The sequence below is a fragment of the Diabrotica virgifera genome, chromosome 1 (genome assembly GCF_917563875.1).
Source record: "Diabrotica virgifera virgifera chromosome 1, PGI_DIABVI_V3a".
NCBI classification, from domain to species: domain Eukaryota; kingdom Metazoa; phylum Arthropoda; class Insecta; order Coleoptera; family Chrysomelidae; genus Diabrotica; species Diabrotica virgifera.
In genome coordinates this window covers 57,350,296-57,377,476 of record NC_065443.1, presented here as the reverse complement: position 1 = coordinate 57,377,476, position 27,181 = coordinate 57,350,296, and the positions used below count along the sequence as shown (strand labels likewise).

Here is a 27,181-nt window from a genome sequence, read left to right as displayed (position 1 = left end):
AAGTACAACTGAATTCCCAGGATGCCCTATCAGTCATCAGAGGAAAAATTACAAAAGAGTACCAAGAAAAATGGAAATCTTTAGTCCAGAAGAAGACTTCGCAATACAAAACAATTCAAGACTTCTTTCCTACAAAACCTTGGTATTCAAATTTTCCATATAGAAATAGAAGACACACTACCACCATCATTAGAATGCGCACAGGCCATTGTTTAACAAAACAACATCTGTATAAAATGAATATAAAAGATAATCCTTTTTGTGAATGTGGTCGTCTCGAGGATCTAAACCACATCTTTTTTGAATGCCCGATTAATGTGATTCCTAATTTTGATATATACACAAAATTTATTTCCATGAACTTCAAAACACCGCTCTCTATATACAATATTCTAAGTTCCTTAACGGAAGAATCAGTCAATGTAATTATGCGTTTTCTTGCAATTAACCAAATAAGCTTATAAACTGCAATGCGTTTTCTAGCAATTAACAAAATAAGCTTACAAATTGCAAGGCTCAACTGTTTATATGTATCCGTGTTATATTATGTTGCTATTTGTCATTTAATTTATGTTTTAATTTTTAATCATACTTAACCTGACCCAATTAATCTCATTTAATTATAATCATCACACCTCATCAAAAGCTTCGTTACAAGAACATAGTCAGCGATTTTGGTATGGCTTAGAACCAGACTACGTCAAGATCGCTTATAAATCGTGCTGGTAATCGCCTTGCAGCGAAACCAAAAACAAAAAAGAAGAAGAAGAAGAAGACGTTTCTGATTTTCAGTTACATTGGCGCATTTGTTGTGTTTAAAAATGGATTTTCATATTATTTAAACTTTTAGTCTTTGTAAATTTGATTGTAATTTTAATTTTCAAACATAATTGTTAGAACGACTAACTGTTGTTCTCTTTTATTTGATTACTTCCGGTTATTATTGATTTTTAGGCTCATGAGACAAGTAATATTTTTTAACTTAAAAATTGACATTAACTACATGGGTGTGGCTATAGTTCTGTCGAAGGGAAACTTATTTGTTTATTTTCGAGGTGTCTAAATGCTTCGACTGTTTAAATTTTGTTCTTTTTAATTTATTTATTACCGTTATATATTTCTCTTTATATTAGTAATACTCGGTATGATGTTCAAGCTTTTTCATGTTGAGTCTATCGACCTCCTCAATAGTGAAAAAAGATCAAACACTTCAATAAAATAAATGTATCAAATATGTCCACCAGGATAATATTCATTCCCTAATAATTTTATTGAGAGTACCTACATGCGGACGTACGTTTCACTTTTTTTTAATTAACTTGTTCAGTTGGAATAACTGTATTGAATATCAAGAAGCCACCAACATAAAGTTCAATAAAAATTTACATTTTCTATGGATGCTATACTCTCACTATACAAATTCTCTCGCTATACAAATTCTCTCACTACTTACATACATTCAAAACAAACAATTTCTCATGCAGTGAGAAAAGTCTGCCATTGCAGTGAGAAATATTTTTTCTCACTAATTCTCCTACGGTTTTCCATATATGATCGCCGTTTCCATGGTAACATGCACAATACAAACACAATTAATGTTAGTAACAAGCCATTTTTTAAAACACATTAAATGTGATAGTAACAACCCATTTTTTAAAACACGTTAAATGTGATTATTTTATACATTTAACGGTTTTTACCCTGACCAGTGGTTACATCCCTGGGTTAATTTTTAAAATCAGAATGTGTTTGTTCAAAGTTTTCTCTTCATTTGAGATAGTTACAATTATAAGACGATAGCTCTGATGATGGCATTAAAAATGCTGAAAGTACTTAGCTGATTTTAATAAATTTATTTACACACTATCAGTCTTTGAAAACATACACCAGTTCCAGTTTTGATTTATATAGAAGTGTGTACAAGTCAAACAGTCTATTTCTATTCTTTTCTATACAATTAATGTTGTCAAATAAAATGTGTTGAAGCAAAACTTACCAGGAATTACCTTTCAAAACTGTTCGAAAGTAACTGTTAATTAGAATTTTAAATAAATAACGGAAGTATATAAATTTTAAGACTATGAAATACCTACATGTATATGTATTTTATTTCAATTTATGCATATAATATACCTAAAAGCACCTAAATTATTTAATTTTGAAGTTTGAACTCTTGACAAAACTGCATCCATAGAAAAAGTACAGTGTACAACACATGAGAAAATGACATATTTCTCCCTCGCTTGATTTGCGGCACTCGCCTCGTGTCTCGGCTCGTGCCAACAAACTTCTGCGCTCGTGAGTAATATATCTTTTTTCTCACTTGTTGTACAATATACTATTTTTTGCATTGTATGTATGTCGGTTCTGCGGTTAAAAACATAATTTTATAATTTTCAGCACATCAATGCATAATAATAGTTTCCTGGAAGTAATAAAATAAACGAAAACTGTGACATTTTGGTAATAAATACTTTCGGTAGATAAAGATTGGGGTGAGTAACATTTATACGTTAAATTTTTGATACGCCTTATTATAAAAGTTTAGCATGAATGTATTAAAATGTATAAGTAGTATATTCTAGTTACTTTCAACATGAAGTATTTTATGATATCTTTTGTAGTAGCCGTTTTCTTTACAACCGTTTCATGTCAAGCACGTGAGTGTTATTTTCTATTTTTGTTTTGTGTTAATATGCAACTCCAGTATTGTTACTTCGTTTATTATCATTCGAATAATACATATATACGCAAATACAGTGATAATAGCCAAAATAACGCAGAAAATATAATACATAGCTGTCACTGTGACAGTAGAATTTTATAAAATAATCCTGTCACAGACGTCTAAAAGCTGGAAACTATGTAATGTAATGTTAATTGTTTATACGTTTATAACCATAATTTCCACCTCCACTAGTTTCATCTCTTTTTGTTTCGCAAGGTATTATGTTTTCCATCTTTTGCATTATTTTGCCGGTTATTAGCTCGCTCATCACTGTATATCTTTATATTTTATATAATATATTTTTAGTCTTGTGCAATTGTCACTATCTTGACCTTTATGTCTATGTCGTACTCTTTCCTAATTTTATTTCTTAGTATAAGTTGTGTTTAAAGCCAAACAATATTATTTTATTTTATCGGTATAAATTGTTTAATGGACGTGTTTTCCAAAGGTTTCCGTTTTAGTTTTTTTTAATCCTTCTAGAATTCAACACCTATTCATGGTTTTAAGTGATGACAATTTCCTTTTTTTCTTTTTATCTGTGGAATTGGCCTGCCCAGCAATTAGTGTTATATCTACCTATATTTACCTTTTAGTTCTATAGAGAAATTTTCTCTTAGATATATTACATTTTTTTTCTTTGTCGTTCATTGTGCTTAATTATTTTTCCACAAAGTTACAGCCCTTTAAAGTTACAAAATGAAAATCGATTTTTTCCAATATATCGAAAACTATTAGAGATTTTTTATTGAAAATGGACATGTAGCATTCTTATGGCAGGGACATCTTAAAAAAATAACAGTGAAATTTGTGCACTCCAAAAAATTTTGTGGGTGTTTTGTTCCCCCAAACTTGTGTGTACTTCTCAGAAAATTTCTTGTAAGGTAAATTTTTTACGGATATTTTGAAACATATTAAAAAAGAAGCCGCATCTCGATGGACAAAAATAAAAAAAATTAAACTGGAATATGGAAAAAATACTAAACGGCAAAAAAGGTTAAAATCATTGTGTATAACTAATGGTGCCACAATAATAATTTAATTGGAAGGTATACAAACATTTGGGGCGTTTAAGGGAACAAACTCCCACAATTTTTTTATGTAAACATATTAAACAAAAAGCCGAATCTCGATAAAAACTGGATTATCGAAAAAATACTAAGAGGCAAAAAAAGTATTAAAACTTTTTGTTTAACTAATGGTACCACAATAGTAATTAAATTATTGGAAAGTACACAAAAGTTTGGGGGGATTTAAGTGAACAAAACCCCCATAAATTGTTTATGGGGTGTACAAATTTCACTATTATTTTTTTTAAATGTTCCTGCCATAATAATGCCACATGTCCATTTTTAATAAAAAATCTCTAATAGTTTTCGATATATTGGAAAAAATCAATTTTCATTTTGTAATTTCAAAGGGCTGTAACTGTTTTTATGTGCATATTTGCACTAAAGTAAGTTAGGTTTAATAGAACTATTTTTAGTCCCAGAATATGTAATTTATGATTTAATTTATGACCTGCCTCTTTGTTACACCCTGCTTACGGAAAGTGCGAGTCGACCATCAAAAAAGATTGCTAGGCAATGTGAAAGAAAAGGTGGTAAAACAATTGTACCAGACAGCAAAAGACAAATTAAAATAGAAAACCCAACCACTGAAAACTGATATTAGCTGTCATATAATGACAATCGTCATTATAATCTTTGTTATTTGAATACTAACTAGTTGTCTGTGGGATAGTTTTGTTTTTCTAAATATTCCAATACCAATTACAGATCTTCTTTTTTAAATCAGGTTTAATACGGATCAAATTGGCCAAATTATAAATTATTTCACATTATTTTTGATTTTTTCAACGTCATTCGTTTCTTATTTATTTCGAATCGATTGTTGCTTTCTGTCTTTTTTATTACTTTCAGTTCATTATCTAGAGTCTAGAGAATATATTTTTGGATTAAGTTCTACTTATAATTTATAGTAATTAAAAATACGATCATTTATTCATTTATTTTTTGCAGCTTATGTTCCTGGTATGTAGCAATCTTGTTGGTAAGTATTTTAAGTATTCGACCATCGAAGGGAATCTGCGATATATACATATATTAGTATATTATACACTCACCGGCACAAAATTCCGCCACCCCAAATTTTTGATTGAGTTTGACAATTTATAACTTTATTATTTGTATTCCGATTTTCAAGATTCTTGCATCAGTGTGTAGGTACATGTATTGATGTCGTTTTTTATTATTCCGGTAACAAATTTTTTTTGCTTAAATGGCATTATACGGGGTGAATAAAAACGTTGTATTTTCTCCTAATTTTAAAAAATTCTGTAGAAAAAATGGAGGGCTGATTTTGTTTCATACTCCGTTTGTGTTAGCCTGTAGGTATCACTAAGGATTTGTTTTTTGAATTATCCGAATATCTCTTTTCTTGTAAGAGCTGTAAATAAAAACACTGCTTTGAAGGTTTTTTCAATTAAAAATATCGAACGCACTAAAATTAACAAAACAAGACAAAATTAACAACAAAACAAAACAATTCAATAGCGGGTATGTCCATTGTACATCTTTTGCAGCAACGACAGCTCGCAATCTGTTTGGTATTGAAAAAATATGTGTTATCCATGCCTGGGAAATAATAGCCCGATATTCCTTTACCAGGGCCATAACTGTACCAAATTTTCTGGATGCCTAGGATGACGGCGAATAGCCTTTTTTTAATTCATCCCATAAATACTCAATATGATTGAGATCTGGGCTGCATGCGGGCCATTCTAATCTTATCAATTCAACCTCTATTTTATGAGTCCATCAGTGTTTTTATTTACAAAAAATGGTACAGCTCTTACAAGAAAAGAGATATTCGGATAATTCAAAAAACAAAATTTTAGTAATGCCTGCAGGATAATATGACAGGACTATGAAATAAAATCAGCTGTTCCATTTTCCACAGAGTTTTTTTAAGTTAGGAGAAAATACAACGCTTCCTTTCACCACTGTATAATGCTAGGCAAGCAAAATTTTTGTGTTACGGGAATAACATCAAACGATATTATTACATGTAAGTACAAACTGGTGCAAAAATCTTGAAAATCAGAGCACAAATAATAAAGTTATAAATTGTTAAACTTAATCAAAAATTTTGGGTGGCGGAATTTTGTGCCGGTGAGTGTAGTTGGATATACCTACAAATGAAGCAAAAGTAGTTCGAGCTGCGGCATTGTTCCATACGTGTTTCAAGGTTTTCCCTCTTATCAGGAATACTCTCACATCAGCTTAAACTGAAACTAAATTCTCTATTCAATAATTCCCTCTAAATATGGCCGTTATAGTAACATAACATGCCCTAGGACGCTAGTAGCAACCTCTATATGAAGCAGTAAGAAGTAAGGGGACTCCTCTTTTTTGACGAATTAGGTGAACAGAGGTATAACCATTTGTCAATATTTGTATTTGAATTCGTTACACCATTTACAAGTATTCGAATAACACCAAAATAGTAGCGATGTCAAGCTTGTTATTTATAGTTAGACATGTCCAGATATATACAAACTTGCGTGTTTGATAGATACCTATTTGTCCCCTTGTTATCTTATATATTAATAAAATAATAAACCTAAAGGTAATATACCTTAAATATTGTGACCTGGAGTGCATACCTATTAGTCCATCTGTTTGTTGCATATGTTTTGAGATGGACGTTGAGAGGTGACTCAAATTTTTTTGCAGAAATTGCTTGAAAATATCTCAAATAATAATATTTGAGTTATCCTCCCACTCAAAATGGTCCGGAACATTGTTTAAATAATCAAAATGTCAAAATATGAAAGAAAAATTCGATTTTTTATTGGTTTTTTGATTATAACCTTCAAAATTATTCATTTCTGAGAAAAGTTGTACTGACATAAAAGTTGCGTAATTAAATTTCCTACTATATGGAATTCGTTAAAATTTTTAAAAATAGTCACCCGTGTTGTAAAATAGCAATAATTGCGAAAAAAAACATACAAAAACAAGTATTCGCATTTTACGTTTTTTTATTATTATTTACATTTACACATTTATGCTACACTTAGGACCTTCATATTTTACCCAGAAAAACTTTATGATATAGTAAAACAACACTATACATTTCATTAGAATCGGTTTAATAGATTTTGCAAAATAAATTTTGAAAGCCAGCTTTCGCAAAAAAAATTCATTTGTTTTTAAATGTTGCAGGACTGAAAATAAAGCAGATAGCAAGTTGAATTTTTTTGCTTATATAAGTTTACTGTACCTTTCATTTGCAATTTGCAAAATTAAAAACGATTAATCACCACGGCACGGCGTCAGGAAATTTTTTAAATAAACATTAATTTTTGGTGCTACGCGCAGGACAGCGGTGTTTGATTCACACAAGTTGATTTCCACCATCTTCGAATCTTTATCTAATATATTATTGTCTTACTCTATATTTTGTTGTATTTTAATATTTTGATTTCACAAGAATCCAACTAATTTTATTATTGTTTGTGAAATATTGTTTAAATATTTGCATATGTTTAAAAATAATAAACTTTTATTCTCTAAGTTAAAATATATGAACAAAGAAAGTTTTTTCTAGCTAAAAAGCTAAAAAACTGTTATTTCAAAGGAAAGAGTATGGGTTTATATTTTGCAATAAACAAATTTATTTATTTGTATCGAAATGTAATAAAAATTAAAATGTATCAATCATTATCAAAGGTCATTGGAATGCCCAGTCAGAGCAAACTATCCGCTGTCCTGCGCGTAGCACCAATTATTAATGTTTATTTAAAAAAATTCCTGACCCCGTAGTGGTCGATGGTTTTTAGTTTTGCAAATTGCAAATAAAAGGTACAGCACACTCCTATAAGTAAAAAACATTTCAACTTTCTATCTGCTTTATTTTCAGTCCTGTATCATTTTGAAAAAATGAATTTTTTTTGCGAAAGCTGGATTGCAAAATTTATTTTGCAAAATCTATTGAACCGATCTTAATGAAATTTCCAGTATTATTTTAGTCTATCATAAAGTTTTTCTGGGTGAAATATGAAAGTCCTAAGTGTAGCATAAATGGTTGAAAAACGTAAAATACGAATACTTGTTTTTGAATGGTTTTTTTCGCAGTTATTGCTATTTTGCAACAAGGGTGACTATTTTTTTTTTAATTTTTAACCAATTCTATATTGTAAGAAATTTAATTACGCAACTTTTATGTCAGTACAACTTTTCTCGAAAATGGAAACTTTTAAAGTTATAATCAAAAAACGAAGAAAAAAATCGAACTTTTCCTTCATTTTTTGACATTTTGATTATTTAAACAATCTTCGGGACCTTTTTGAGAGGGAGGATAACTCAAATATTATTGTTTGAGTTATTTTCAAGCAATTTCTGCAAAAAAATTTGAGTCACCTCTCAACGTCCAAATGTACAAATATTTTTACAGATGCGCCCTGGTCTATATTTGTACATGTAATACACCGCCAACTGTGTACGAAAAGAGCAATGTTCCAAACAAAAAAATTCTATATTCGCTGTGAGCCGATGGGTAGAGGGTAATCGATTAAATAGTTTTCGCCAGCGCTGTTAGCGGCAGTTTTGTGCATTGAATTTAAACAATTTTACAAGAAAAGTATAAGTTTTAAACCACGAGAGACCGCTACCGACGAAACTCACAGCTAATAAAAGCAGAAGCCACCTTTATATTTCACATAAACTTCTTCTTTTTCTCAATGGCCTCTTACATAAGCAGTCATCCAGTCGCAGTAATTTACATATTAAATATTATACTTATTATAATGAATAAAATAAAAACGTATACCTACTTTTAATATTAATTCTGTGTATTCGTTGAGTAATCAGTTTACAAGAATATTTCAGTTTAAAATTTGTGTTTGTCTTTATAAATATCTATTTTTCTCGTTCTACAATATTTGACCTACACCAATGTTATAAGAAAAGTAAAAGTTTTAAACCGCGAGAGAGCGCTACCGGCGAAATTAATAGCGAATACCTACTTCCCTACAGGAGATTGCGTAAATATGACGGGAATATTGGAATTTATATTTGGTTATTATTAAAGGCAAACTGTGGATTCTAGAAAACTATTTAATAAATATAATGACCCAGTGTAACATCCACGAGAAAAACAGAATAAACGTAAAAGTAGAAGATGAACTAACTGACCCAATTGAAGCTGGCAATGGAATAAGACTCCTTGAGTCTTTTATTGTTTCACCTGATCATGGCTGAAATAATAAAAAAAATAAGAACTAGAAAAGGATAACAAATGGAAAAAAACTATTTAAATTAATCTGCTATGCAAACGATAAAAATACTAATCTCTCAAAGTGAAGATGATTTACAACGTATGATGCACCAATTTAATATAACCGCTAGAAAATATAACATGTTAATTTCCTTAAAAAAGACAAAATGCATGGCTATAACAGCAAATCCATTAAGATGAATATTGGAGTTGAAGTGTCCCATAATAGTACAAGTGATAGAGTTTAAATATCTAGGGATCACACTATCTAGCTACGAAAATCTCGAAACAGAAGTGTAAGATCAAGTGAATAGAGCCAACAGAGGCGCAGTTTGCCTGAATAACATAATATGGAGAACTAAAAATATCGGAAAAAAAGAGAAAGGCAGAATTTTCAAAACAGTCATAATCATTTAATCTTCGGTTGTCCACTGCTGAATATAGATCTCCATCATAATTTTCCATGTTTCGATCATGTGCCTTTCGCATCCATTTCCTATGACAACGTTTTAGATCATCAGTCCAACGTGTTGGTGGACGACCTCTACTTCGGTGGGCATAATCTCTTGGTCTCCATTCCAGTATCCGCCTTGTCCATCTGTTATCTATCATTCGAGCCACGTGATCTGCACAGTTCTATTTCGGTGTTGCTGTTCTCTTCGTTGCATTAGCTACTACTGATCTTTGTTTTAACTGACGGTTTGGGATCTTGTCTCGTAGTGAAACGATTAACATAGCAAGCTCCATCACCATTTGCGACACACGGATCTTTTGCACTATTCTCCTTGTTATGGTCAACGTTTTCGCTCTGTAAGTCAACACTGGCAAAGCAGACTGATTAAAGGTTTTTCTCTTAAGGCATATTGGTATGTCAGGTTAGTCACAACGACAAAACAGTCATCAGACCAATAATGGAATACGATGCAGAAACAAGACCTGATACAGAAAGGACAAAAAATAGTGCTCGAAACAGCGTAGATGAAAACCCTTCGGAAACTCGATGATAAGACACTATGGGACAGAGCTAGAAGTACAGATATACGACGGAGATGCAAGGTGGGGAAAATTAATAACTGGGTAAGAAACAGAAGAGTACAATGGAATGGCCACGTCGATTGACAACAAATAGAGTAATAATCATAGTGACAGACGGTTCTCAAATACGATCAGAGAGACGACCACGAAAACGATGAAACGACAACTTACTGGAGGCACATTGAAAAAACCGTCAGAGTCATGTCTAAACAGAAAGAAGAAGAAGAAGAAGAAGAGAAGTAACAGTCTAATTTACTTTTTTCGTATCGTCTTTATTTGATAATATGAAAGCTGTATCTTCGCCTTTCAAGTGCTTTGTATGCTCTCCGTGACACTGACGACGGCTACAGCAACACTTGCTTTATTTTAAGCCATATTACAAACAAATTAGGGCTTCTTATGTCTATTCTAGAACGTTGGTAGAATGTCCTTATTACATACAAGCTCTATCCACGAGAAAATTGGAGAGAACTTTGCAGTTTAAGTATCTAGACTTTAATTATGATAGCAAATGATAAAAGTTATATGAACGATAACTTTTCCTTGGCACTTATTTACTTAGGTAATTACAATTAATAATTGAACATTTTTTTAGATTTACTTATTTGCCCTCCGAACTCATATCCAGCATGTGCACCATGCTGTCCAGATCCAAGCTGCCTGCCAATAGGGCCTGTATTAAAACCCTGTTCTCTTCTGAAATACTGTGACCTGGAGTGCAAACCCATTTGTAGATGTAATGTAGGATATTTGAAAGATAATGTTACCGGCAACTGTGTACGAAAAGAGCAATGTCCCAAACCTTAAAAAAAATTAGTTTAACTACAGTAGATTGCAAGAATTTAAAGGAAATATTGGAATGCTTGTTTTCTCTCTTTATTTTTGGTTATTATTACAGGAAAATTGTACATTTCTAAAAAATATTTAATAAATTTATTGACTTAATAATAGTCCCTTTTACTTTTTTAGTATAGTCTTTGTTATACTAGAAAACATAAAAGTTAAAATTTCTTCTTTTAAGCGGCTTGTTCAGTCGTGTGACACAAACACAAAGTTGTAGTACAGTGGAACCTCGATAAGTCGGCCCCCGATAACCCGGAAGTCCCGCTAACCCGAACCGATTTTTATCAGACAAACATTTCAACAATAAAAATGTATGTAATATAATATTATTTGAGAGATAATGCGTATTTGTGTAATTTGAACTACATAATATACCATAGTAAAAATGACTCATGGCACACAACGTTCATTGTCGTGTTATCGAAAACAACAGGCACCTGTAGTATCCTTTATTTATTTGAAACTGTCTTAGCATTGTTTAGAAAAGATTAAAAGACTATTAAAATATTCTTTTTCAAACAATGGTCTTAGTCTTTACTGTTATTAAATAACATAACTTCGTTGCGATTGAGACGGCATTGTGTGTAGTAAAGTCGCATTGTTCGCTTCGGTTCTGTAATCGTTTGTAAATCTATTCAGATTTTGTGTTTGCGTGTTTTTTTGTCTACGTAATGGCAATAAAACGTAAAAATGTTGTTTTTGTTTCAAAATGATAACAAAAGACAGTTTGGACAATCGGTGCAAAGCTAATAAAGCTAAAAATGAGACTCTCGACGACGCGACGCTTTGTATATGTGGTTTTGTGCGGAACGCGAACGTGGTTTACCAGTGTCCGTGTGCCAATTATAACGGAATTTATCTGTAGGCATACCATATTTTATTAATTTTTACAATTTTCTCCGGCTAACCCGGATTTTCGATAACCCGGATCGGCCGCGGTCCCGATTAATCCGGGTTAACGGTGTTCCACTGTAATTGAAAAGATCACATCGGAAAAATTACGAAGCATAGGCTACCTAGAGACACGAATGAAACTGCCAAGTCAAGACACGTTATTTTATCTGCGTTTAGGTTTTCTCGCCTCTTCATGGAATGGGGCTAGTAGAAGTATTTTGAAGTGGGGATCCGATGATAGCCAAAGAGCAAAAGCCAGTCGTATCACTGCTACCACCCAGACAAGCTTCTTCTTAGGATTTTATCTCCTCAGCTTCAATACCAAGCCTGCAATGAAGACACAAGCTCAGGAAACAAACGGCCCCTTTCAGATTTTGGGATTTTTAATGGAGGATAGCTGTGGCTAGCTCATCTCCTAGGAATAGGTATAATTGTACAATGAAGGTAGGATACCACATAAAACTATCTTCCCCCTACACTGTCCAAAAGAACTTTCCATTACAAGTTATCCCCTGGAGGAAATGTTGTAAACCCAAGAAAAAGGGATCAGCAATAAGTATTTGGCATGTAAAACGTAGAAGTGTATGCACCGTTTTAGACCACCTGCTAGTTTAGGTACACTTCAGATGTAGGATCAGCCGACATGCAAAGGAGAATTAACCAAGAAAAGAAATTCTAGATCTAATATGAAAAAAATTAAGAGTCAATATTAGAAGAGAACATGGGCGATGAACAAAAAGGTTATCGGAATGGAGACTAAGAGACGGAAAGAGAAGAGTCGGTCGACTGCCTAAAAGATGGACTGACGATTTAAGCAGGCTAAATAAAATCTGGATGAGATTGGCGCAGGATAGACGGCGTTGGAAACAGAGTGAGGAGGCCTACTTTCAGAAGTGAAATCTTGAGGCTGGATGATGATTAGAAGTTGTCTACTCGACAATTTTATATACTCCAACGATCTGGCATCAAGTAATAAACTGTACTGTCCTGATAAGTAAAAAGGTCTTAGGTCAAACCTATCGGTTTGACTACGTTCTTTAGTACTTTAAAAAAATCGATAAACAGTGGTAGAAATCGACTGATCTTCATCTCTATTGTGAAAATTACTGTTACATTCAACTTAGCGTGAAATTTAATAACTTTTCAACGCTTTTTTAACGTATTAAAAACTTGTCCTGCGACACGACATTTTTACATATCAGTACAGAATTAATATTGGAAATAGGTACAGAAAGAAAAGCTTTACCGGACGATCTTGACTGTAGCTCTACAGGCCATAGTGAGGGTACCACAAATGGGAAAATAAACGGGGGTTACTTGGACGAGGGTACTTGGCCCAGATGTGGTGAGTTTATTAATTGCAATTACAAGAGTACGAACTACTTCTTTACACAATTTCTGACGGGCCAAGGATCGTGCAGATCCTGTCTCGAAAAAATAGACAAAGCAACGGATGGTAACTCTGCGGACTGTGGAGCCGGTCCAGCATTGTGTATTTGGAGTAATAGATTTAATGAAGATAGAGCCGAAATGTATGCAAAATTAGGAATGCAAATCGTAAGATATAATAACGGTTATGAGAAGGCAAAAGAAATATTTTAAGGAGGTTTTGAACACAATAACAAAAATTATAAAAAGAAAGAAATTCTATTGATCATGAAATTCTATTGATATTGAAATTTGATTGATACATAAAAAATTTATATGGGATAGGAGATGTTGTGCGCGCAATTAAAAGAACTTGGAAGACGTGCCACGTGCGTAAACCAAAAGTAGTTTTAGGTGACATGCAGAGTACCATGGACGTATCCGGGATCAAGACGTGCGTTCGGATGTACTCTTCTTCTCTTAAGGTGCCGAGAGCGCTTGTCGATCGTTGGCTCTCATGTTGCCCAGCATATTAACAATCATTTTATTATTTACAGCCGCACGAAATAATTCAGTGCTAGTTTTCCTAAACCATTGGCGTAGGTTTTTAAGCCACGGAGTTATACGGTTGTACCCACACTTCTTTTTCTCATTATTTTACCTTGCATGACAAGGTGAAATATGTCATATTTTTCTGGGTGACGCATAATTTGACCAAAGTATTCCAATTTACGCCTTTTAACAGTGTTCACTTTTACTCAAACGTTGCAAAACAATTTCGTTTGTGACTATTTCTACCCAACTGATACTTCAGAATACGGTGGTAGACCAACATTTCAAATGCTTCTAGGCTCTTCAAAAGCGAGTCTGTTAGGGTACATGCTTTAACTTCGTAAGGTAATACCGGGACTATATAACGTCGAACCATTCTTATGCGAAGTTCCAAATTGAGATCCTGACTGCAAAGGACTTTCTTAAATTTCATAAATCTTGTTCTTGCTTTGGCAATTCTACTTTTTATTTCTGTACTAGGGTTCCAGCTTTCATCGATCCTCCTCCTCTGTCCTTTATCCTTCGTAAGGATGTGGTGACGTTATGGTATTTGACGAATGGTTGCTATCCATTCTTCTCTCTCCTGGGCGCGGTGTGCTGCCTCAGACAGAGAGTAACCGGTGGCGCATTTTATTTGGTCTGACCATCGGAGTGGCGATCTTCCTCGAGTTATTTTACCCTCTACCTTGCCTTCAATCACTAACCTCTCCATGCCTTCTCTTCGTCTGGTAATGTGTCCAAAGTACCTCAATATATTTTGGTTGATGATGGTGGTAAGCCTAGTGTTGATGTCGAGTTCTGATAATATTGAGATATTTGTGCGATGTGCTGTCCAGGGTATGCGTATCATTCTACGATATACCCACATTTCAAAGGCCATTATACGTCGTGAGTCGGACTTTTTAATGGTCCAAGTTTCTGAAGCATAGGTAGCGATAGGAAAGATAAGCGTCCGTACCAGGCGCAGTTTCGTGTTCCTGGTTATGGCCGTATCTTTCCATATTTTAGTGAGTTTAACCGTTGCTGATCTGGCCATTGTAAGGCGTCGGCGTATTTCTTCTTCGCATCCACCATTGTTTGTGTTAACAGAACCTAAGTAATTGAAACGGCTTACCACTTCAAACCCCGCTACGTTTCGTATTTCCGGCTGGTTATTTCTAATTCGATCGATTATCATTACCTTGGTCTTCTGTGCATTAATTTTAAGTCCATATTCACGACTAATAGTATCTAGTCTGTACATGATGTATTCAAGTTCATTTGTTGATGATGCTAGTACTAAAGTGTCGTCAGCATAGCGGAGATTGCTGATTTTTCGGCCTCCGACTGATATTCCTCCTAGCCATCCGTCGAATACAATGCGCATGATGTGTTCGCTATATACAGGGTGTAACAAAAATACAGGTCATAAATTAAATCACATATTCTGGGACCAAAAATAGTTCGAATGAATCTAACTTACCTTCGTACAAATATGCACATAAAAAAAGTTATAGCCCTTTGAAGTTACAAAATGAAAATCGATTTTTTCGAATATATCGAAAACTATTAGAGATTTTTTATTTAAAATGGATATGTGGCATTCTTACGGCAGGAGCATCTTAAAGAAAAATTATAGTGAAATTTGTGCTCTCCATAAAAATTTGATGGTGGTTTTGTTACCTTAAACCCCCCCAAACTTTTCCGTACGTTCCAATTCAATTATTATTGTGGTGCCATTAGTTAAATTCAATATTTTTAAAACTTTTGTGGCTCTTAGTATTTTTTCGATAAGGCAGTTTTTATCGAGTTGCGGCTTCTTTTTTAATATGTTTACATACAAATTTTATGGGGGTTTTGTTCCTTTAAACCCCCCAAATGTTTGTGTACGCTCCAATTAAACTATTACTCCGATATCGTTAGTTAAACAAAATGTTTTTAAAACTTTTTTGCCTCTTTATATTTTTTCGAGAAGGCAACTTTTCTCGAGATATGGCTTCTTTTTTAATACGGTTCAAAATATACCTAAAAATGTAAATCATACATAAATTTTCGTATTATGACCAAGTCTCCATAATCGTACTCAACCATATACAAATATGTGGTGAATTTGAAAAATATTCAAAATATCTCGATAAAAGCTGACTTTTTGGAAAAATACTAAGAGGCCAAAAAAGTTTTAAAAATATTGTGTTTAAGTAATGGTACTACAATAATAATTTAATTAGAACGTACACAAAAGTTTGGGGGGGTTTAAAGGAACTGAACCCTCATAAAATTTTTATACGGTGTCCAAATTTCACTATAATTTTTTCTTAAGATGCTACTGTCATAAGAATGCCATATGTCCATTTTCAATAAAAAATCTTTAATAGTTTTCGATATATTGGAAAAAATCGATTTTCATTTTGTAACTTCAAAGGGTTGTAACTTTTTTTATATGCACATTTGTACTAAGGTAAGTTAGGTTCAATCAAACTATTTTTGGTCCCAGAAGATGTGATTAAATTTATGACCTGTATTTTCGTTACACCGTGTATATTGAATAACGTAGGAGAGATTATACATCCTTGACGAACACCGACTTTTAGTTTAAAATTATCGGATTATGTATTGTTGACTCTTACGTTTGCTGTGTTGTTGATATACAGTTGTTTCAGCAGGTATATTAGATGTTCGGGGGTACCCATGTCTCTCAGTATTCCCCACATTTTATGCCACTTTACATTATCGAACGCTTTCGAGTAGTCGACGAAGCACAAATATGTTTCTAGATTAAATTCTCTAGATTTTTCTATAATTTGTCTGAGATTAAGAATTTGTTCTCGTGTGCCTCTTCCAGGGACAAATCCACATTGTTCTTGTGGGATCTGTGGTAAAAGTATTGATTTTAATCTTTCGTTAATTATAGTTAGAAGGACTTTACTTGCGTGGAAGATCAGGGCTATAGTGCGGTAGTTATTACAATCAGTTGGTGAGCCTTTCTTATAAATGGGTATGAAAGTAAGCTTACACCAATCATCTGGCCATTTTCCTGTATTCCAGATTTCACTACGCAGTTTGAACATCACTTCAACTCCTACGTCTCCCATTTCTTTAAGTGCTTCCGCCGTGATTCCGTCTTCTCCTTGAGATTTTCCAGTTTTCAATTTTTTTTATTGCGGTTTCTATTTCCGATTTTAAAGATTTTAAAATATGTGGTTCCTTTTCCTCATTTATTTCTTCTGGGTTCACATCTTCATGGTCACTATGAAACAGCATTTCACAGTATTGTTTCCATGTCGCTGCTATGCCCTCTGCATTGGTGATGATCGTTCACAAGTTATCTTTAATAACCTGCGTTTGTGGTTTAAACTCTTTAGTTAAGTATTTCACTTTGGCAAACAGTTCTCTAGATTCTTGACGGTCGGCGTGTTCTTCTAGTTGTTTGCATATTTCTTTAATGTGATTATTTTTGTCTCTTCTACTTGATGATTTTATGCGTCTGTTTACATCTGCTATCTTGTTTTCAGTTTCTGCTGGAATTGCAGGGTTGTTTCTAATGTTTCTTCGTTCTTCTACTAGGTTCAGTGTCTCATCAGTCATCCAGTGTTTTTCTTTCCGTTGGGTTTCTTTAGGGTTTGTAATATTTATTGCGTCTATAATCCACGTCTTTGTATATTCCCATGTTTGATTGGGATCGCCAGTAATGTTTGGTATGTTACTATGTCTTAGTGTTTCTTCATATTTTCCAGGCCTTTAGGAATATATTTAATTGTTCTAGTTTTTTCAATTTTCTTACAAAATTTGATACGGAATTCGGATTGTAACAGTTTATGGTCTGTTCCGCAATCCGCCGGCTGGTTTTGTCTTTACGTTTACTACCGAACTTTTCCATCGTTTGCTAACAAGAATATAATCTATTTGATTTTTATATCTTCCCCCTGGTGAAGTCCAAGTTGATAGTCTTCGCGGGTGATGTTTAAACATGGTGTTCGTGATACTAAATTCAGTGTCGATGGCAAATTTTAATAGTCTTTCTCCTCTCTCATTTCGTTCGCCTATTCCAAACACACCAACTGTTCCTTTCAGCAGCTCTTCTGATGTTGTTTTGCCTATTTTTGCGTTCCAGTCACCCAATATTATGACTGGCTCTTTTTGGGTATGTTAGCGATGTTACTGTTTATTAACTGGTACATCTCTTCTACTTCTTCATCTGTCCCGTCGCATGTTGGCATATATACTTGTAGTACATGAACCTTTGTTGGCTGTCCATCAAGAGTAATTTTAATTATTCGCTCATTTATTGGGAGATATTCATATACACATTTTGCGAGGTTCTTCCGTACCAGTATTGCTACGCCGGTTGCCTGCTTACTAATAACCATAAACTTTGTTCTTCTTGCGTCGAATTTGAGTCCATATATCGCACAGGTCGCCACCATTCGGTTCAATAACGCTTGAAGATGTTAAATTGATCCTGTCACTAGCAAGGTGTCATCTACGTATCTAATATTGTCCATAAGCACACCATTAATAATTATACCATCTTTTGCGTTTTCCAAAACCTCATTTAAGATTGTTTCAGCGTAAAGATTAAACAACAGTGATAACAATATACACCCTTGTCGAACTTCACGCTTGATTTTTAGTTCTTCAGAGCACTGAATCCCAACCCTAACACATACAGCCTGGCCCCAATACAAATTTGCGATTATTCTAATGTCCTTATCGTCCAGTCCGGAAGTATTGAGAATATGTAGCAATTTTTCATGGCGAACTTTATCAAAAGCCTTTTCAAAATCAATCGCGCACATAAACACGTCATGATTTACATCTCTGCATCTTTGGATTAAAACTTGGGTTGCAAATAGTGTATCACGAGTTCCAAGGCTACAGGGAAAACCGAATTGAGTATCTACTTATGATTCTGTCCTCAATTTTGCTATTTGAATTATTCGGAGAAAAATGTTCAATACATGATTAGGCTGATGGTGCGATAGTCGCTGTATTTTGTGGCTCTGTTTTTTTGGTAGTACAACAAATGAGGATTTAAGCCAATATTTAGGACTTTTTCCACTTTCGTAGATTAAGTTGAATAATTTCAATTCATGCCAGTACGATTCACCTGGTACAGTGTTTAGGAGATTTCCACTCTGACACACAAAAGAAAATAATTAATAATTAACTGAAAAATGAATAACCATTTTTAATTTCGTTGCAAAACGAAAATACAGCCGCATCATATTCTAGTCCAATCAGAGAGTGCAGCAAGTACCTCTACCGGTTTCGAAACTTATTAGTCTCTCATCAGGAGGCACATATGCTGCTGTCTCTGATCTAACCAATGCAAACCCCGGAGTGCAGTCCCGAATTACAACGAACGAAATGGCATAGATTCCCTAGCGGCAACTGCTAGCAAAAGACTAAGTTTTCACCCTAGTGGCATATAAAACAACATAATGTTACTCTACATCCCACCAGACTGAAAACAATGGGACCCTTCTCTGGTTAAGAGCCCGATCAAAGAACAATCTGACTCCAAAAGAAAATAAAGGAAGGATCAAAATTTATGTAGATAAAATTATCTATTATTGGGTATATTGTTTTCAGTCTGGTGGGATGTAGAGATTATATTGTTTTATATGCCACTAGAGTCAAAACTTAGTCTTTTTTCTAATAATTAATTCAATAATAAATACTAAAAATGACGGCTAATGTCGAATAATATTCAAAATTTTAATTAAAAGAAAGATATATTTGGTTTGGAAGGCATTATATGTATTATTTTAGTAGCTGTAAACGAGAAACAAAAGAACAATTTCTTTAAACAATATACACAACTGTTTGTAGTTAATAATTAACAACTTGATACACATGGTCCATTCCATCTCTTCCTAAAATATCCTGGTTTACAAACGCAATTTGGACGGCATGGAATAGGGCATACAATTCCACATGCGATTGGTATCCTTATTTCGCAAGATGGTTCTGGATTACAACATGCATCGTAGCATCCTCCCCATATTTCATTTTGACCGCACGGCTCTAAAAGAAGAAATTCAGAAAATAAATAATGCATTATTTTAATGATAAATAAATAATGTATTTGTTGTAGTCTCACTTTTTATCATATATACCTAATAGCCCGATCAAGGACCAATCTGACCCAAAAAAAAATAAAGGAAGGATGAAAATTTAGGTAGATGAAATTATCTATTATTATAAGAAAAGGTTTACAATTCTACATCCCCTTCATTTTACAAAAATTGGAGGTTTCTCGAGAGTAAAAAAATATACATTCAAAATTAGTCCGGAATTGGATAAAATGACTAATTCTAAGCAGCTGTTGTTCTATAGAGTTTTTTCACTCAGTCAATACTTTTTGAGTTATTGTGAGCGAATAGGTTCATTTTTAACAAAAAAAAATATGTTTTTGGACGGTTTTTCGCAGATAACTTGTAACATCCTGATCATAACAAGACCAGGGCATTCAGCAACACCACACTGCTGGGAGAAACGAGGGGAGGAATTCCTCGAACATCCCTTAGGATATTCAAAAGAAAAACGTCCGCCGTTCCATCCATCAGAATGGTGTTCTGCCCGACTGCTCAGCCCTGGGTTCGTTCCCTGTCCATTCTTCCTTCACACCCATCCCAGAAAGGTACAGGAAACAAAAAGTCTACCTAATCATTTTAAATATACTATTTATTTAGATATAAAAAAAAAACTTAACAAAAATCATTTTATTGTATACAGACAACCAAGTTAATTTTCTGAACCCGTGACCGAGACCCTGCTGGTAATCGGTACAAAAGTTATAAAGATAAAAATTTACTCAGCTTTAAGTCTTTCCGTCACAGTTCCTAAAGGAGGTCCCCAATCCCTGCAGAATTTGTCGTCGCCGGCAGTTAGGGGAAGTCTAGGGCTACCTTGTTGGACTGTCTTGTCTCTGTAGGGCTGTCTTGTCTAATTAATTCTACTGATGCATCAGGATACGGTTGTAAGCCAGTTCCGCTCTTCAAGGTAGTGTGTTTTCTTTTCCAGGTAGTGCTTGATTAAAGTCTTCTTCCCGAGGTAGGGGCTAGAAAAATTCAAACAAGGATCAGTTTTCTCCCAAAAGAAAAGCCCGATCAGAAATAAAGCTGAGCATTGAAAGAAACACGATCTCAGCAAAATCTCTGACCACGGCGTGGTATAATTAAAAATAAAAAGAAACGGAAAGAATTATATCAATAAAATATTATAACTATGTACAGGAAATAAAGTAATATATTATATACCAGAGAAAAAGAAATAAAATTATAAAAGGTTTTAAGCTTTATTTCAAGGAGAAAGTAGGTATCTGCTTTGCAAAAGAAATCAGTGAAAAACTTAGGCTAAAACTAGATAATCAAACTTACCCATTGTTTAACGACCTACACACAAACACGATAATGTATGCCAATATTGTGCCTGATTTACGTGGCAATGGCAAAAGAAGCAAGTACAAATTTGTATCGGATTAAATACCTTCGAAGAGATGTACTAATTGACTTGACGGTAGTAGGGTCGCTTCTAGAAGTATATATAGTGACAAATACCAAGCGCAGCTTGGTGTAGCGTTCAATCGGCTGATTGAAACGTTACAAACTCAAAAAGTAAGTAGTTTATCTAAATATTATTACTCTTAGGAAAAATATAGCCTATAAAAAAGTGAACAAAATGGTGTATGCATAGACAGTGTAGACCCAGCAGAAGCAAAGTTATAGTTGATAAAAGTACTTATGTTCTTATTCGTCAAATTCCGAATTGAATATTTTAATGTGAAGTAACCAAAAAACGGAGCACTTTTCGAATAAAACTAAAAGTTACTTTTAATGCTATAAGTTTTTTTTAAACCAAAAATAAACCTATTTTTTAACACTTTAAAAAGTTACAGTGAGTTTTCTCCGAAAAGTGCTCAGTTTTTTTGGTTATTTCACGTTGAAATATTCGACTTGGAATTTGACGAATAAGAACCTAATTTCCGGACCTTATGAATACACGATTGTTTGTTACTTTTTTTATAAGCTATATTTTTGCTAAGAATATTTTTTTGCGATAAAATACTTAGTTTTTGAGTTATTTGCGAAAAACGGTCCAAAAACATGTTTTTTTTTTGTTAAAAATGAACCTATTCGAATGATACCAAACAAGACTTCCCACGGACAGGGGTGGGGGTAAATTTAAAATTTTAAATACGGATCCTGCGATATTTCGCGAAATGAACATCAGATCGAAAAACTGAAAAATACACTTATTCAATATTTTTGAAAAATCTATCGAATGGTACAAAACACGACCCCCCCACGAAGGTGTGGTGGGGGGTTATTTTAAAATCTTAAATGGGAGCCTTAAATGGGAAATCTTTTCGAGTTATAGATAGATGGCGCTATAATCTAAAAAAAAACAAATGCTGGCAATGTAAAATTAAATTAAAAATGGAAAGTCCCACTAAAATTTAAAACTTTACTTAACTTTTTTTGGTTTTAGGACCTACTCTTCACAACCCAATAGGTCCCCACAACGCTAGAGTGACTGCACATTTAGCATACTTTGCTCCCATTACGAATACCATTATGAATAACTCGAAAATTATTGACTTAGTGAAAAATCTCTATGGAACAAAAGTTTCTTGGAATTTTATTTTGAATATATATTTTTTCACCCCCGAGAAGGGGGTTCACTCACCAAATTTTGTAAAATGAAGGGGATGTAGAATGTTTTTCTTAATATAATAATAGACAATTTCACCTACCTATTCCCAAATTTTAATCCTTCCTTTATTTTTCTTTGAGGTTTTCGTAAAGTTTTGTTTTTATTGATCGGGCTATAATGGCATGCGTCAGCTGGCCTTTGGAAAAAAAGGATTAGGGAGAAGAAAAATATCTTGGCTTCAAAATCTGAGAAAGTGGTTCAACACATCTACAACCGGACTATTCCGCATAGCAGCAAGCAAAGTTAGGATAGCCATGCTGATTGCCAACATCCAGAACGCATAAGCACCGTAAGAAGAAAAAACCACTGTACCAAATCTTTCTTTGATTTGTCAATTTATTTACACGGCGAATGAAATTAGTACAGTATAAAAGGATTGCCAACTAGTTTTTTGTAAAAGGGGTCCCTGATCTAAAAAAGTTTCAGAAACTCTGGGAAAAACTGGTAAAGAGTATTCAGTCGACAGTTGCGCATCCTAAATTTGAAATTCCAAAATGAGATTTATCCCTAACTAGAATCGTTAGTATCTATAATTTCTATGAACATAAACATTTCTAAATAAAAAACAAGACATTAAAAAATAAAAATTAACAATTTAAAATTGACGTATGTTCAAATGTAATAAAAATCCATAGAAAATATTTACAAAAACTTACCATCTGTATATATTTCCACAATAGCAAACATTAAAAATGCAAATATTAACAACAACTTCATTCTTTTGCAGAAGGCTCAGTTCTTAGTAGGGAAAACTATATAATTAGACTGACTTGTTTTTAAATACAACCTAAGTCAATGTATCTACTGCGCACTTTATCGGTAAGTTATGGATATATATTCAACAAAAATAAACAAAAATTTGTATGTCTCCTTTTATCGGTACAAAAATCTCAAATATTTTAAAGTAATACACTATATGTCGCGAACCTTAGTTAGATATGTTAGAATGCGCAAAATACGAAAATTTTTTTTATTAAACAATTTACCACATCTATCTATCATAAGGTGATTATCGTGAATACAGTATAGGTATAGCTTGCCACCAAATATTATATATCGTCTTGGTTTTCCCCTCGTTAAAGGATTGCTGTTATTATTGCCATTGTCATCAATGGAATAACCAAAGATATTGGTTCATAGTGACAAAACATCAGAGGCGGACTCCAGGTAAAAATATTAATACAGCGATTTCATCCAATGATCTAGGTCAGGGGTCACCTATTGGCGGACCACGGTCCGCATCCGGACCGTAGACTAATTTTTTGCGGACCGCGATTAAATTCAGAATATAGTGTTTTGCACTTTTGAAAATGTTTGTTCATGAAATTGTATACTGTTTCCTCAACTACTTATGTGTGCGAAGCCGCTTTTCAAGAATGAACTTTATTAAAAATCGGTACACTCTCAGCTAACAGATGAATATCTTAACTCCCTAATGAGAATTAGTTGCACTAAACTCATTCCAAACTTCAGACAGGCTGCACATTTTTTTACGTAGGGTAAAATTTTACATTTTTTTTGAACAAATTAAAAATTACTAAAAAAAATTTTTGTCCCGAAATATTTATTTTTAGGTTTTTTGGGTAATCTTAAACAAAGTCGGTCGAATTTTTCTCAAAAGTTGATAGTTTTCGAGTTATAAGCGATTCAAAATTTGAAAAATGCGAAAATACACATACGCATTTTCCAGGCTTGAAAACTCATGTGTAAATATATTAGTGATCAAGTTGACAAGTGTCTAAATTAAAGCTGATACATTCAATTTCAAGATTCTAACGAGTAATCGGGGCTTATTCCAATATAGAACGTTGTTTTTTAATTGTTAATCGTCGCGCGTCGCCCTTTATGGTGGGTCTCTGTCGCACGTAAAATGTATATGTATTATACGTACTTATGCGAAAAATTTCCAACAAAGAATACTGTAAATTTATTAAAAGTGTGTAATATATTATTAACATAATTTTTTTAATAATTTATTTATGTATTCAATTAATTATTGCCAATGCGCTAATTAAATACGACAATCATATTATTATAGTGCGATACGCACCATACAGTGCGACGCGCCGCCCGACGGCTTAAGGGTCGAGTGGACGAGCATAATCAGCAATTAAAAACAACGGTCTAAATTTAAATAAGCCCCGATTACTCAGCAGCATCTTGAAATCGAATGTTTAAACTTCAATTTAGGTACTTGACAATCTCAAAAATAATAATTTACTCATATGTCTTCAGATTTCAGATTTTAAATCGCTTGAAACTCGAAATCTATCAACTTTTGAGAAAAATGACAGAAAATCTTTTATGTTTGGGATGGCCCAAAAATGCTAAAATCATATTTTCGGGGACAAAAAGGTGATGTTTTGAATTTGTTAAAAAAAAGTTGTTAAACAATTTCTGCCCAAAAATTTCGCTCGGATGCTTCTGAATCTTTATGGGAGATATTTTTTAACAAGAATCCGCAAAGATACCGAGTCAGAACAACCAGACACAGGTAGCGTTATATCCGGACCCCGTAAGTGTCATACGTTTTCGAAATTGACCCTCAGGCAACATCAGGTGACCCCTGATCTAGGTCATAGCTTTGCTGCACGCATTAGTTGTTACATAGGGTGTCCAGAAACACTCCTGACAGACGTAGACCGGTGATTCCCGATCCCTCAAATAATTTTAAGACAATTTAACCCAATTGATCTAGTGTAAAAATGCTCCCTAAGGGAGTTAGAGATATTTGATAATAGCGACTTCAGTTTTAGCGACGTAATTAGTATTTTTTAAATACCTCCACTTAGAAAACCGAAAACTGGTACGCTTATTTATCTTTCAGAGGTCAATCAATTCCATTAATTGAGAATTAATAGTATCGGCCATAGGTGTTCGTTTTGGGTAGTGTTAAGTTACAAACGTCACATCTTTGCTATTTTATTTTGAAATAAATATTATACTTTATTTTCTTTAATATTTCATTAATAATTATCTTCTGTATTCGTTTTAACTTGCTTTTTCGTTAAAAACTTGTTTGGCGCCCGTTCTATAGGCAACTCTCTTTTCATCTAAGTCATACTGAACATATTTCATAATCTTACATTCTAGCATCTGATCTAATCTTTTGTTCCATAGTAGTTATTTCAAATTTCATGTTCTGTGTTTCGCTGATATGACAGTGACACCTCATCCCTACTCCCTGACACAAACTGAAAATGGAAGGAAAGAATTAATTTATTTAAAGGCATGAAATTCGAATATTAGATTTATTTTCTATCAACACTTATTCTCTTGGGGTGAGTTCTTATTCTTATCATATTAATTAAAATCATTATATTCCTACATGCATAGCTAGCTTTTCATAATAATTTTTTATAGTCATTTTTTCCTATACCTAAACTCGACTCTCCATGTGTCTTGATATCTTAATTTTGAATATTTCATTTCGTCTATTGATATGCTTTTAGTAATCAGATAATTTAACTATTCTCTCCATCTTAATTCCATTTAATTTACCCCTTGGCATCTGCTACTTTTTGAATACTTTTTGGCAAGGGTACCTTTTCTTCTTGTTGCCAAAACTTATACAGGTTTTGTATTTTAGTATTTGGGAATAAATCACTTTTCTCTCTTCGAGAGCCACCTGCCTTCATCACCGGTGATGCTACTCATAAGCCGAAGACAACAGGAGGCATCAAACAGACAGCAGCACCCGACATCTCTAGTTGCAGCGACCTAGGGCCACAACATCTGCCCAGGTATACAAGTCTACAGATGTACCATTCGACATCAAGAAGATCTACCATCAAATACCACAAGCCATGCATAAGTATAATTGTTAGTTTTTGACAAGAATTTGAATATATTTTTTAATGCATTTAATATATCACATTTTTATTATATCTTTATGAACAATAAACATGATTAGTTAAAAATACTGTTTTGTTTGCTTCCATTCTAAATTTTAAGAGTTCATAATCTAAGATTAGAACAAGACGAACACACACCTTGAGAGACTGAGCTAGGCTAGGGTGAACGATAGCTATCTTAATAGTTGGTTGAAATATTATTTTCGAATGATATTTCAATTAGCTGGGGTAGTCTATCGCTTTTATTTCGTCTCAGTAGGTTAAAGTTATTTTTTCTAAGACCGTTTAATAATATGCTCATTATTCGCTGCTTTTAAATAGATAATAACACCCATTACTTTACCCGTGAGTAATGGTTCATTACTCACGGGCTGAAGTTTCTCACGGGTCATTACTCCCGGGTTGAAATTAGATTCAAGTGGTGCATGGCACTTTTAATATACCTACTAGCAAATAAAATTACTTAAACTTGTTTATTTAATAAAATAATCAGTAGTAATTGCACAAGAGCTCTGAAATTATTGAATTTTTCCCGAGTGACACTTTGACAGTTTTAATTTCACGAGCCGAAGGCGAGTGAAATTATGTCAAAGTGTCACGAGAGCAAAAATTCTATATTAATTTCAGAGGTCGAGTGCAATTTGTTGCGATTATTTCATGAATAAAACTGTTCAAAACCAAAATTTTATTGTAATTTATTTATGTAAGTACCATTAAACACACAGTTTTTATAAATATTTGACGATTGAAAGTCATCACTTTTATAATTTTTAAAACATTATGTGTCATTAATGTCACTGAATGTATTTTTTCGTAGCAACGAAGGGCATCTGACGTAATATACTTAACGACGGGAGATTATCAAAAATTATCGATTTAATTCACATTTCTGTAGCTTTCTATCGGTCAGAATCTCTTATGAATGAAA

The 27,181-nt window shown here is 33.4% G+C and overlaps 1 protein-coding gene across 1 annotated transcript; it reads right to left on the bottom strand.

Moving 5' to 3' along the window:
- Positions 1–19,397: 19,397 nt before the first annotated feature.
- On the bottom strand, positions 19,398–23,391 carry LOC114328754 (venom serine protease inhibitor-like). The gene is made up of 2 exons (XM_028277712.2): positions 23,056–23,391; positions 19,398–19,708 (listed from the first exon to the last, which is right to left on the bottom strand). The coding sequence occupies exons 1-2, from the start codon at positions 23,114–23,116 to the stop codon at positions 19,521–19,523; spliced, it is 249 nt and encodes an 82-aa protein (XP_028133513.1). The 5' UTR covers positions 23,117–23,391; the 3' UTR covers positions 19,398–19,520.
- Between the last annotated feature and the right edge of the window lie 3,790 nt (positions 23,392–27,181).

Bases quoted from the DNA above. Each gene is read 5' to 3' on its own strand.
- LOC114328754 (XM_028277712.2), bottom strand. From the start codon at position 23,116: ATGAAGTTGTTGTTAATATTTGCATTTTTAATGTTTGCTATTGTGGAA. The intron at 19,709-23,055 runs GTAAGTTTTTGT...TTCTTCTTTTAG, and splicing joins TGTGGAAATATATACAGATG to AGCCGTGCGGTCAAAATGAA.